At 38.0% G+C, this 13,434-nt stretch overlaps 2 protein-coding genes across 2 annotated transcripts in view; one reads left to right on the top strand and one right to left on the bottom strand.

Annotated features, from left to right (window-relative positions):
• Nucleotides 1-13,434, top strand: part of ANO3 (anoctamin 3) — a 147,478-nt gene that overhangs the window by 107,991 nt on the left and 26,053 nt on the right. Inside the window, exon 14 of the mRNA XM_049820662.1 lies at nucleotides 2,313-2,373. Within this exon, the coding sequence (XP_049676619.1) occupies nucleotides 2,313-2,373 (61 nt within the window). The remainder of the gene's footprint in view (nucleotides 1-2,312; nucleotides 2,374-13,434) is intronic.
• On the bottom strand, nucleotides 5,103-8,285 carry MUC15 (mucin 15, cell surface associated). The gene is made up of 3 exons (XM_049820665.1): nucleotides 7,595-8,285; nucleotides 6,177-6,332; nucleotides 5,103-5,263 (listed from the first exon to the last, which is right to left on the bottom strand). Exons 1-3 carry the CDS (start codon nucleotides 8,283-8,285, stop codon nucleotides 5,103-5,105), a joined length of 1,008 nt encoding a protein of 335 aa, XP_049676622.1.

Here is a 13,434-nt window from a genome sequence, read left to right as displayed (position 1 = left end):
TCAGTCAGGTATGCTGACGGACTAGCACCGAGTCCTACAATATTTCACTTCTGCTTAGAGGCCTTTGGTCAACACAGAGTCTCAGACTACATATTTAGCCTTTAAGACAGTAAAATCTTAATTCTAACTGAGTGTAGTGCTGAAAGACTTTCACCCAAACACTTTTTGTAAAGGCAGTGCGAGATTGGGAGCCAGGTACAGATTTTCTACTTTTAGCAACATTAATTCTGCTAGGTTAGGTTTGGTTGGTTGGTTCATTTTGTATTTCGTTGGAAAGATGCACTCTTTACTGAGCAGAATATCCAAAATCACATCCTCAAACGGATCTGCATTCAAAACTGAAAATGTTCATCAGATTTATTGTACTGCTTTTGTTCACCTCTCACGTTTTCAGTTTCATACCCATTAGGTTTGTGTTTTCCTTTGTGGAAGCAAGAGAAAAACAAAGCAAAAGACATATTTCTGTGTACAGCTGATCCCACGGAGTGATTCATGCAGGGAACATATTGGATTTATTGATATCCAATACCACATAGTCAACTCCCATTTCAGAACCTTAAAAAAAAAAGAAAAACAGAACTGACACACAGATAAAATGTATGTGTTTTTAATAAATTTTCACAATATTATAATAATTATACTCAATAAGAAATAAAATAGAGGCAAGCAATACTGTTTCTATTAACTTTTTGCGCTTTCCTGAGTTAGTTTTCTTAATTTGCGAGGCAGAAGCAGTAATGCCAGCCTTTTCTAGAAGAATGAAAATCTGTCAGCAGGATGAGTTCTCTTTGCAGCAAGCAGCCCTCCGAGGAGCAGGTTAGATAACCCGCCCGAGACAGGCTGTCAGCCCCAGCGTCCCGGCACACCTCGTGTATAGAACATTCCTGCTGGCCAGAGTAACTTCAGATGTAAGAGGAGGTCACAGTACAGCAAAATTGAATATGGTTACCTGCACCCTTCAGCTGGCATAAGGACAGGGGTTTTTTCATGCTAAAAGCTTAAAAATTGGTCCTTAAGTCAGCAACCGAGTCAACACCAATGAAAGTAAAGTCTTTTCAAGAATATTCTATTTCAAGACATTCTCTTCTTATTTCAAAGAGTGGGAAATCACCATGAATTTTCTGGGTGGTTTAGGACGATACATTATCAAAGCCATTTGCAACATTTTTCTTTTTCCTCTGTCTTCAGATTCTCTTTCTAACAGAGGTGTGTTGATGAGAAGTTGGTTTGCTCTATTATTTTATGATTTGTGCTTTTTTTCTAATAGGAATTTGAAGCCTGTGCTTTGCTTACTAATGCTCAACAACTTCTTAAACCACCTTTCATTAGAAGAAATGTAGGCCCATTATCCCTGGATAAATTATGGTGCTGTAAATTGGCACCCTTAAATCTGTTGAAGAACGTTGATCTTAATTTCAGCTTCCTAAATACTGTTTCATATTATGGCTTGAATATTAGAAATTCTGGATTTTTGTAATATAAATTGTGGTGTTTTCATAATAAGTGAGATTTCAAATTCACCCACTCAGATACTTAGAGTGATCCATAGTCATGCAAAAACTAATTATTACTTATTTTCTATTGGTAAGCCTTGGACTTTGCAGCAGAATATCTGTTCTGCCTGAGAAATCTTATAACAAAGAGTGAAATAGGGATAAATCCAACAAAAAGGAGAGCATTCATGTGGAGAAATTAAGTGCACAATTTAGAATTATGGGGAGGTTTTCGGGGAGGGGGGTAGTTAGAATTTATTTAATTTTTGTTGGAGTTTAGGGACGCTAGCCTTTTAAGAAGGAGAATATGTCAATAATTTGAGAGGCTGAGATGTCTGGATAAAAAGGAATATATACTATTCTTACCTGCAGAGAAATTGCAATATAGTTTGGGACAAGAAAATGGAATCAATAGAGACATTGGCCAAGTAATATACAGAGGAAGAAAAGTGAAAAGACGGAAGTTATTTAAGGTTATAAAAGCCTTAAAATAGAAAATGTTGAGGTTCAGTTTGACCCAGCCTATGAGATGAACTGTGGAGGAATTTTTAGCCTGTCTTGACATGGACAGAGCAGCTCGTGGTGACGTGAAACAAATAGGCTGAAGATGCATGAAGTGACAGTCTGTAAAACCAGAGTTCAAGTTATACTGAAAGACAGAGTGGGATAAACCTTGGTAGAAGAAACATGCAAGTAGGACTTCTCATTAGAATGCTTAGCTTTTAGTTTCTGCCACCACTTATGTACTCTGGGATTCTTTGGGGTAAAAGATAAGGTGGCAATATTATTTGTTATTGATGATCTTTATTTCCTATTCAGGTTACGCATTTGTTTGATAATGGAGGGACTGTCTTCTTTGCTATTTTCATGGCAATTTGGGGTAAGTACATTTTTATTAGTTTTGTATTTTTAGTTCATCTGACCCTTTTATATGATTACTGGTTAAACAGAGATTATAGCTCTTCATAAAATTTAAAGAAGGATTATGATTTGGTCACACAAACTTTTTTTTGCCCTGTTTTCATCAACTTCAATTTCGATGCTAGTAGTGGGTGAAAATAATACCTGTTATTGTTAATGTAATGACTGTGCTTAGCGTCTTAAAAGTCTTTAAGCCTGAATTTTAGATCATGCATACAGAAGTCTTTTTAGAGGCAAACATGTAGGTTGTAGAGAATTCTTACCAAAAAAAGGAGAATGTTTTTGTGGGACTAATTAGAGGGAAGTATAGGAAAGATTTGATGTCAAGTGCGTACAGCAATTGACGTATTTATATTCAAATTCTCAGTCTGAATATCTCATTAAGTTCACTCTGACATCACACACATCATGTCATGGGCCCCAACGCCGAGCAGGGTGATATCCACAGAGGCCACTGTTGAACTGGAGTTACCAAGAACAGTCTTGCCTCTCTTAGAAGGTCAGTGTAATAGTGCCCTACAAAACAGATGTAATGGTTCCAGCTTGGCGGAATTAGCTTTCACTGAAGCTAATAGTATTTTGCTGCTGGAAAGTAGGGAAGACTGGTATTAGAACAAGAGATAATTAATTTTACCAATTCAAATATTTGTTTAGGTAAACCCTGAGAAAATAACACCAGTTCACATACATATAACTGTCTGAATTCAAGCCGGAGCTTTGTAATTTTAAATAGAGTCAAATGGCACACAACGGCTTTATTTATATAATATGTATGAATAAGCATTAATAACTCTAACTTAGTGAAGGATGAACAAATGTCACAAATTTTGGAGGCTGTCCTGGTAAAAGCAAAAAACAATACACAAACAACAGCAAAACATCAAAGAGGTACATAGACAACACAAACACGTGCACGTACATGCAAAAATTATAATTAGATTGTTAAAAATTAACACAATATAGCTCAAGGGCAGGCTTTAATTGCTTGCCTCACTGATATTTCTTCATTGGCTCCTAATCTTGCTGTCATAGCCTTGGAATTACTAATAATTAGTTTCATATATTCCTAAAATACATTGTACTTGGTTACGTGGTACCGATGTAGACAACGCTGGTAGCTTCTTAGCATCTCTTTATCTCTACCTTTGAGTTCTACTTAGAGACAGCTCTTTCCTTTTTCATCTGAGGCCAAGGTTCAAGTGTAAGGAGGAATTTTGCTTCTATGATACTGCTTTACCATTATCAGGAAAGATGGCATAATACGTGCTAAGGAAGGTGAAAGCCGAACATGACATTTTTCTTAATTTCAAGTAGTAGAGCGATACTCTCACTTAATATAGGTGAATGTGTCTCAGATTTTCACTCTGCTATTCAATGTGCTGGGTACAATGTTAGAAACCAGGTTCTGGTTTTGACAGGAAGTGTGCTGTTTTCATGACTGAACCCTGTAGGAATGGCAACGCTGCCACATATGCACTCAATTCTTTAATCTTTGAAATAAATGCCTGTTTTACTCATCTGCAGTGTGACTGACATTGTTTCTCTCGGGGGGGGGGGGGGGGGGGGGGGGTTGCGCGTGTAATTTTCTCACATATCAGATAAACCCACATTGCAACATTCACAGCCAGTTAGTGAGATAACTCCATCGACATGATCCACAGTCTCCACGCTAAATAAAGCATTTTAACAGAGTTACAGTAACAGGCATGTATCAGATGTGAGTAGTTATTTTCTCTGCATTTTATTTTGTTTATTTTATGCTTTACAGCTATGTCTTTTTCATGTTCTTTCTTTCTTTCCATTTAGACATGTCTAGTAATTGCAAACAGATAAACTGTGCAATTATTTGCATTATACTGCCATGATTTTACTCTTTAGCTGGAGAAAACCAGACCGTGGTTTTTAGGATATCTGTATACATGGCAGAGATAATTCCTTTCCTTTCACGTTAAGATAAGTATTTCTTCTGTCTAACTTGTACCGAAACCTTTTACGTCATTTCTACAGATTCAGCCTGCAATGCAAACAACAGATCAGTCTGATAGAGGAATAGAAGCTTGTCTTCTTTTTTTTCCCTTCGATAGTGATTTTAATTGTGTCATCATAGTCAAAGGTTAAATGTAGTCTGTGTTACTCAGTAGTTTCATTCTCCTCAGCAAACTTCAACCTCTTATTAATCCAAGTAAATCTAATTATTTTTGTCGTATTCACTGAGGAAGGCACAAATGTAGAGTGGGTAAAATAATGTCCCGAGTCATTTATCAGATAGAAATTATATTTGGACAGAATATTTTCACCTCAAGGTAGTTAAATTTGGGATTTTTTTGTATTGATACTATACTATCCTTGCAATCCTAGTCAAATTTTGCTCTATTACAATGTCTCCGTTCTTGACCAAAGTTACACAAGGCAGAATTTTACCTGGGTGCTATGTGTCTATATTATTTCTAAGAAAGCAAGTATAATATCCTTCCAGGAAAACCACAGGTTGATCATTTGATTGCAAATTAGAAGACTGGTGTGTGCTACTGGACCCTAGCTGTAGCCTATCGGTGTATCTTGTGATTTTCCCCTTGCTTTCCAAAACATTGTTTGCACAGTAGTGGTGGTAAGGTAACAGCTGCCATGTTGTTTTGGAAAAAATGAAAGTGTGTAGGTAACAGTTGAGAGTATAATCTGAAGCAAACATTACGGTGAAGGGTGGGGTGGTGTCATGTCAGCCATAGGAATGCCATCGGATGGGCACCCTGCGTTGTCTTCCTCTGCCTTGTCCGCCGTGCTGGTTTTGTCATCTGATGCACATCCAAAACTCGTGTCGTATGGTCCAAGTGAGTTGTCTAAGTGGAGAACTGAAAGGATAATGTAATTATTTTTTATATATTGCTTGAAAGATTCTTATCTGCATACACTGGGTATCTCGCGGTTTAGTTCAGCAGTGCCTCACAGCTAAATCCAGTTAACTTCTTTTTTATGTACGGGTGAGCAAAAGATGAAGGCCCTGATTCATGATCTTCTGAAGATAACACGTGTCCTCCCAGTAATGCCCGTTCAGCACTACATGGGTGGTCGACTTTCAAAGCTAGCTCCTAATCTGATGTTCTGGCAGCTTTCAGCTCTTGCATTTAAGCCAGAAAGGGCGTATTGCCAGAGTTCTATTTTGATTTGATTTTATATGAGAAAAAAGTGTATTTAGCCTCTCAGTGTTTGTTGAAACATTTAAAAATAAAGTCCAGGAACATGATATAAATGTTTGGAGACTGTGTGATTACACTTTAATACAAGTTTATACATATTCATGGAGTAGACAAAAGCAATCTCCTTTTTAAACCTCTTAAAAATATTTTTACTCCTAAAAACAGGTATAGCTTCATCCCTCATTCTGTAATTGAAGTTGGATGAGTAAGGAGTCTAGCCTTTTTCAGTTGATCAAAGTTTAGGAGAGCTTTTGAGCTCTTTTATAGTTTTGAGCTCGTTTATAGTTCTGAATTCACCCGCAATTCTTTGAACAGCTTCACTGATATTAGATACAGTATTTCCTGATATTTCAGACATTAAAGAAATAACTTGTAATGAGGACACATAGAGTTAGGGGGAGTATTGGTTAAGCTAAAATTTAAAAATAATAAAGTACTGTCGATTGAAAACTAGTTTGGCTGGAGTTGTTGATATAATTCCTAATAATTCAGTAAGACCAGACTATTTAAGCAGCTCTGTGTAGAAATAAAAGGTGTTCTTATGCAAAACACTTGTGCTATTCCTTACCTGGGTCATTCCTTGTATCATCATAAAGCCGTCTGTGGGAAAATGACTCAGACCTTTTCTTACCACATATAAAATATCCAATCAGACCAATTAATATAGATCCTAAAATGGCTCCTACAATGACACCAACTATCATTCCTCCTTTGTTGGTCTTGTCTAGGAGAGAAAGAAAGAAAGAAGAGACAGTTGAATGAGAATAATAAATCTGTAAGGTCAAATACTTCACTCTCACTTTGTAGCAGTCGAGGGCTTTGTGGAGTGAGACTTTTCACCAAGGGTCTGAAACACTTTGCAGACTATGACTAAACCAGCCTCTCTGCAGAAAAACGCTCTGCCTCTATAAAAGAAAATAGACATCTCCATCCTTGATTTTCAAGGGAATAACTGGGGTTTAAAAAAAAAAAGAAAGGCGGCTAAATGAGTTTTTAGTCAAATAAAAAGGTTCCAGGTTTAATTACAGATTCAATCACTATCCTTTTATTTAAAAAAATAAGCAGTAATCACTCTTTGAATGCAATTATTTGTAAGTATTTAAGCCCTCAGTTAAATTTGCGGCCTCTGAATTTCAAGTGATTAAGTTTTAGAGTACCAGTTTTTGAGTATGCAAGGTAAGAAATCCAGTAATGCTTTCTGCACCTGTTCAGTTAGCAGAATAACTGCATTCCTTGAAGATTTTCCTCAGATTTCCTAAAACTTTTCTTCAAAGTATTCTGTTTTCTTGGAACTTGCTCTCCCTCCCCTCTTCCTTTTCAGTCATACTATCTAAAAATCAGGTACATTGTAATTATTAGAGCTATGATTGGAAACATGAAAGTCTGATGCTCTTTCAGTTCTTAGTACAAACTGTACTCTACTGGATATGATGGATATGCCTTTCAGTCCCGTGTTAAAAGCTTGAAAGCTAATTAATGGCAAAAAATTACTGTCTCTTTTGATCTTTCCTTTTCTTTTCCTGAAGACCTGATTCAGAACAGCAGGATAGAGAAGTGCCATGACAGTTTTATGCTCCATTGTTTTCCCACGCATACTCAACTTGATAATTAAATGCTTAATGAGTAATTCCTTTGGAAGTATTTATAAGAAGTCATCTTTGGTTACAAAAGTTTCTGAACTCAAATAAGTTGACACGTTACATGTTTTACATGTTATTGCTACACAGCTGCTTTGAAGGTCCACTCCGGTGTGAATGGGCAGTACCTGTCGTTAGGTTCCCCCACTCGTGGAAGTGTTAAACAAACAAGTAAACAGCACATAATTTTAAAAAATATTTTTTATTTTGAGTGAGTTTTAGTTTTAGTCTCTACTAGGTCACTTATTAATTAATACATCCTATAAAGCCTCCTGTTCAATGAAACAAAAAGGTTTTAGTTCAGCATTATGATTTTATTAAACCAGTTGGACTTCAGTTGGATGCTTACCTTCATTGGCATCTTTGGAATTAGATGATGGAGTAGAATTGCTGAAATTATGATTCAGCTCCGTTGTCTGCTGAATGGGGTTGAACTCTGGCGTAGGACTGTCCCGCTTCACCATGGGTGATGTCAGAGTGATACTGGTGGGGGATGATGTGGTGGGGTTGACTGAGGAGTTATCACTGGGGAGTGTCGCAGCTGAAGGGGTACTGTGGGTGACTGTGGAGTTACTTGGTGTCGCTGTGGAAGCAGAAGTAGCTGCAGCACTTCTGGTCACTCCATAAAAGTCACCCATTGTTGTAAATGTCGCAAAAGACGTTGGGATTCTGTTGAAGTTTGTGGCAGAGTTATTTATTCCCTCTTTCGATACCATGGTGACATTTGAAGATAAAGCGGTGCCATCAGTGGACCTCAGGGGTGTGCTGTTTGGCCGACTGCTCATCTCTGTTCTTTTCACCACATTTTCTTTGGCATTGGCAGTTGTTGGTGCAGCATGACTGATGGTAGGAGGGTTTATGGCAACACTCGTAGGCAGAACAAATCTCTGTGAAGCTGGTTGCACTGTAGACCGATTGTTGTCTGTAATTGTGCTATTTCCGTTATTTGTTTCGTTTACTTTTCTGCCCTCAGTATTGCTTTTGTTCCATTGCAGCCTTACAAGCAGAAAAATGAAAATCATTCCACAGGAGGGTTGCATGGTGTTGACTTCAGAGTTTGTTTTGTTATATGCAGAACCTGCAAGAAATTCACTTTTGTCCATTATTTTATTTTGCAAAGCAAAGCTACACGGTCAAGACCCAAATAAGCTGGTAAAAAAGTTAGTGTAATACTGTAGAAATCTCACTAGTTTACCATATGTTGATGCTGAAAACTTTACATCCCTGAGTGTTAATGACCCAAAATGATACTGATGATCAACAAAAGCTTTTTGCACAAAAAAATGCCATGGTTCTGTAAACAGGCCTCATATTCAGAGGGGAATAATTCAAAACCACTTTGCTACAGAATGAGGTAATGATACATATTTGGATGGCATGCTTGAGGCAATGTTTTCTGGGCAGGCAGCAACTCCAAGAGCATGCTAAAGAGTTATGCTCCATTGTGAAGAAATATAATTGTTGCAACTAGCCCTGAAAGTTGATGGATAATGTTTTGTGACCCTGAGCAGTGACCGTCATATGAACGCTGCCAGGAGCAAATTGAAAACTAAATCAGTCCGGGGTTTATGGATGATGCTGAATTTGTGTGGAAACTTCTTTTCCTATAGGAAACTAGAAGCTGTATATTATGTATTAATTTTTCAACTGTTAGATTGAGAAGGATGAGAAAAACTCAACTTGAAGTCACATGATCATAGCAGGTATGCTGTTCAGTATATCCATGGGGTTTTGGCAGGGGGGGCCGTTCCACATATGGGACAGGTTGAGGTCATGCAGTTTTTAACTCCCACACATAACCTCTCATGTGGCAGCACAATAAAAAGTATAATAAGTTACATCTTCAGCACCCTTACTTAATTAGGTGTCCATGTATATAGGTACTTTACCATCTGAAAGGAAGGAGATACACACCTGGAAAAAAGGAACTATTTCTTTCATATTCAGCCTCCCCTCCTACGTCTTATGCTTTTTCCTATGGGTGTTTTGTTTGGGTTTTGTTGTTGGGTGTGGGTTTTTTTTTTTGGGGGGGGGGGGGGGGAGGGGAGGTATGAGAGCTGGTTTTGTTCTTTTGTTTGGTTTTGGGTTGTTGGGGGTTTTTTTTATTTGATTGTGCATTTACCCCAGGTTAGCTTCTTTGTATGTAACACTGTCAGAGCAATGTAAAGTGCACGTACAGTAACAGTAGATAGTAGTCAGCTATGGATAACATTGATATGTTACATCAATGGGTAGACGATAATTAAATATCCTGTCAAGGTATCTCATTTTATCTTTATTCTTATTTCTTTCATGGTTAGAAGATGGTACCATTACTTGAAATGCATGTGTATTTATAAAATGCCATTTAATCTGCTTTTTAACATATATTCTGTTTCTCAACACTGCTTATTTCCCAAGTTAAGGTCAGCTATGTGGTGGGAAGGATCTATGCTTGGAAAATATTTGAAACTTATTTAGCGAAAAATAAAACAGAGAACTTCTGCTTGAGTATCAGTCAAACTCATGATAACCACTTTGACCCCAAACAAGCAAGCCAAAGAAAACTCCTTTGGAGTTCAGTTATCAGCTCCAATTATGTTTACAATTTGAATGATAGGGCTCCACCTGACTATGAAATGCTGTGCAATCTGAATATTAGATTTTGATTTGTTAGTACTAATAACTGCAAAATAGTGAAGAAAAAAACCTGTTGTATTTTACAAAGCTGTCAAACACACACTTTCATTTTAACAGTATTGTTGTTTTAATTCAGTGGCATGGTCTTTCCTTCCTTGTATTAGTAGTCATTAGTGAACAAAGTGGGTTTGATCATATTGCTCATTATGCCTTCACTGTAACTAAACTACATAGGAGAATTACGCTCAATTCACTTTAACTATAATTTTAATTTGCAGAAGAGTGTACAAAGGAGTCAATATCCTTGCTGAACAAATTCTTTGTCATTTTTTCTGATCGGCTTACTTGTGTAACCTTCCTCATAGCGAACCATAGAGAAGAAACCTCCTTGCTTTGAAAGTTGTGTACTCTAGTTCTCAGGCTGTGAGGAACTGCTTCCTGGAAATCCTTTTGTGTGTAATAATGAACTCTTCTTTTTCTAGTGCAACATTAATGTTCATACAGTTTAGAAAAACACCGAAGTTCTTCAAAGATACTCATAGCCTTCAGAGCTTAATATGCAAATAGTGCTATTGCAGTAAAACAGCAGTGCTATAGATTAGCCAAACTTGCAGAAGAGCCCAAACCTGAAATTAGGCGGTCAAGTAAGTGTATAAGGAAGCTATGAACAGATTATTAACGGGAAAAAAAAGGGTCTCGTTTTTTGATTCACTGGTATTCGCATTACTCGGTACTAGCTCAGTGGAAATCAGTGCAGTAGGCATAGCCTGAAGTGAGTAGAAACGACATCAGTGTGGGATTAGGCTGCAGTTCAGTTACCTTGATTAGCTCTACCTTTGTTTTTAGCATAAAAAAAGAGGGGTTTACATAGGATGGTCACCACCATGTTTCTTCGGTGACTTTGCACTTTGCGTTTGGTTCTGTGCTGCTAGAGTCAAATTTCATGAGACCTATGACAGCTGGGTAGAAAATAAAAGCCAACTCCAAAAAGGGGAAGGGTAAAATTTCTCCTTCAGTGTATGGCTTCATGAAGAGATGTAGTGGCCCTTATTCAAGGAATTCACCAAGGTGTGAATGCAGTTTCCCATAAAAATGGCCCTCCGGTGTGAACCTGAGTATGCACTGATTGTGTCTATACTGGAAAAAGTGTAGCCCGGTTGCAAGTGATCCACAGAGGTGCTGAGGGCTTGATACTCACTCTTCACACGTTTCTGGAGGGGGTTTACTCTGAACTTGCCACAATCTCCTCCCTTTGACTGAGGACCCTTTAGAGCTGGCCTGTGTTAGGCTACTCCTGGAGCACATCACTTAGCTTACTGACAGGAGTGCCCAGTGGTGTAAGCCAAAGGGCAACAAGTGGAGTTGATCAGGAGACTTTAAAAGCACACTCTGAATGTGGATTAAAATACTGATGTGGGTACAGCCACCTTGAGGAGTTTGTGATTCTGTATCATACAGACTTCTTTCTTTTAATTGAAGTAAATTGAAAAAAGGCTACAAAACCCCTTGTTATTCTGTTATTAATAAAGATTAAAGTTGCTTTACAGCAGAAAGTATTCAAGATGGAGCTGCTAGTGTACATACATGTAGATCTGCACAGCTACACTCTGGGCGAAGCCCTGATTCCATTCCTATCAACCTCCCCTGGGTCTATGGACTTCACCGTGAAGGTTGCATTGATACTGCATCTGGCTTTGTGTTTTCCTTAAACTGCTCAGTTTTGCGCTGAATATTTCTACAACACAGAAAAAAATGTCCTAATAAATTCTTATATGGTGATTTTCATATAAATGTATATCTAGTGGTATTTTAAGTTTTTAAAAATAGATTTTTGGCATGATAAAGTAACTGCAACATGTATTTCCTGAACACAACCCAGCAGCTGCCAGTGGTAGGTGTAAGGTCTGCAAAATCGTTGCAACTGTCAAGAAAACAATCATTTCAACTTCTTCGTCTGGGTAGATGATACAATCTTCAGAACTACAAATTCAAAGGACCTTCTTTTGCATACCAATAAATTGAACCTTGCACTGTTTCCCTCCATTACAGGAGTAATTAGAAAGTACTTTATGTACTAAACAGTGACATGATAAGCAAATTATTAATGGCACTTCTTTCTTTCTTGTGGTCTGGAGTAACATGTTTGTATTTGCAGAGCTTTCACACTTGCTACCCTTTTTAAGCCACATAAAGCAGATTATTTTTACCTTTACATCAGTGATCCAAAAATAGATGGAACAAATATAAAGCAACATATAGAGAATTACTCTTCTAGAATTCAGAAAGAAATAACAGCAAATGATGGTCCCAGAAACATGTTGGAGTTTTGCTCTTTGGTCTAAACTTTGGATTGCTCTCCAAGGATGAGATACTTCTCAATTTAATGAGCAATGAATATTACATTTTCAAGCTTAAATATATTTTAATTTTTGTACTGAGAAAATAATTTGGAAGTTTGTAGTGAATTATAAGGAGGAATACAAATATGAACTGTATTCTATAATTAAATTAATTTTTCCCCTCCGTTCCTAGCTAGCAGCCTGACAAGTGTAAGTACACTGGCTGAGCTTCCTCAGTGTGTATTTCCTGTTCATTTTGAGTATAACTAAACACAGCAGAAGCAATAACAATGTAGCAATATGTGTCCTTACAGAAATTTGGTATAAAGTAGCATGCACAGAATGCTTCCCTTCACCACCACCACCCCCTGCACTTAAAATGGCTCTGAACTGACTCTGAGAGAAATTCTATACTTGCTTGGTAAGGAGCATAAATAGCCACTAAAGAAAAGTATGAATTTGAGTGAAATACTGCCATTGTTTATGCTTGCTACTTCTCTGCTTTTAATGTTTGAATCACAAAATGGGGGTGGGGGGTGGGGGGGGTGGTGTTCAATTATTTTCTGAGAAATACACTCTAAGCAGAATTTGGCTACAACAGCACCGATTGCCGAACGCTGTATAAAAGAACACTATGATTATTAATCAGATCCACTAATAAACATTAAACCCCCCCCCCGTCAGACTTACCTTTGAGCTCTACAAAACATGCAAGAACCTGTTGAAATCCTGCTATGGCCCAGGGTGCAATTAGTCTGGTGGGAAGAGGGGAGCGCGGGTCCAATAAAGGCGGTGGCGGTGCGGGACACGGGTCAGGAACGTGCTGTACAGGCGAGGCGAGGTGAGCTGGGGCACCCTTCGCCCCACGCACCGGCACGTCTGGGACCAGCCCGACCGACTTCGCTGCTCTCGTGACTGAGCTCTGTCATTAGAGAGCCCGCAGAAATTGCAGTATTTATGGTAAAGTGGGTAGGCAGTGCATATTGCTTAATCCTTTGGAAGTCTTTGAACTGGTATTTCAGAAGGGTGACTGTTTTCTGTAAACTAGAGAAACTATTGTTCCGTGTACTATGCAACTATTAATTTAACAAAAGATAGTTTCTTATTATCACAGACTTTCCTACGGTACACTTCGTGAGATGAAAACAGGAAAAGGCATATATCTTCTACCAACTAAAGCAGCAAAATGAGTTCTGTTAAGAAAAGTGTGCTGCTAGAGATGGGTCTGATC

Source organism: Accipiter gentilis, chromosome 17 (assembly GCF_929443795.1).
Source record: "Accipiter gentilis chromosome 17, bAccGen1.1, whole genome shotgun sequence".
Lineage (NCBI taxonomy): Eukaryota > Metazoa > Chordata > Aves > Accipitriformes > Accipitridae > Astur > Astur gentilis.
Note: the sequence above shows the minus strand (reverse complement) of the source record. Positions and strands in the feature narration are given on the sequence as shown.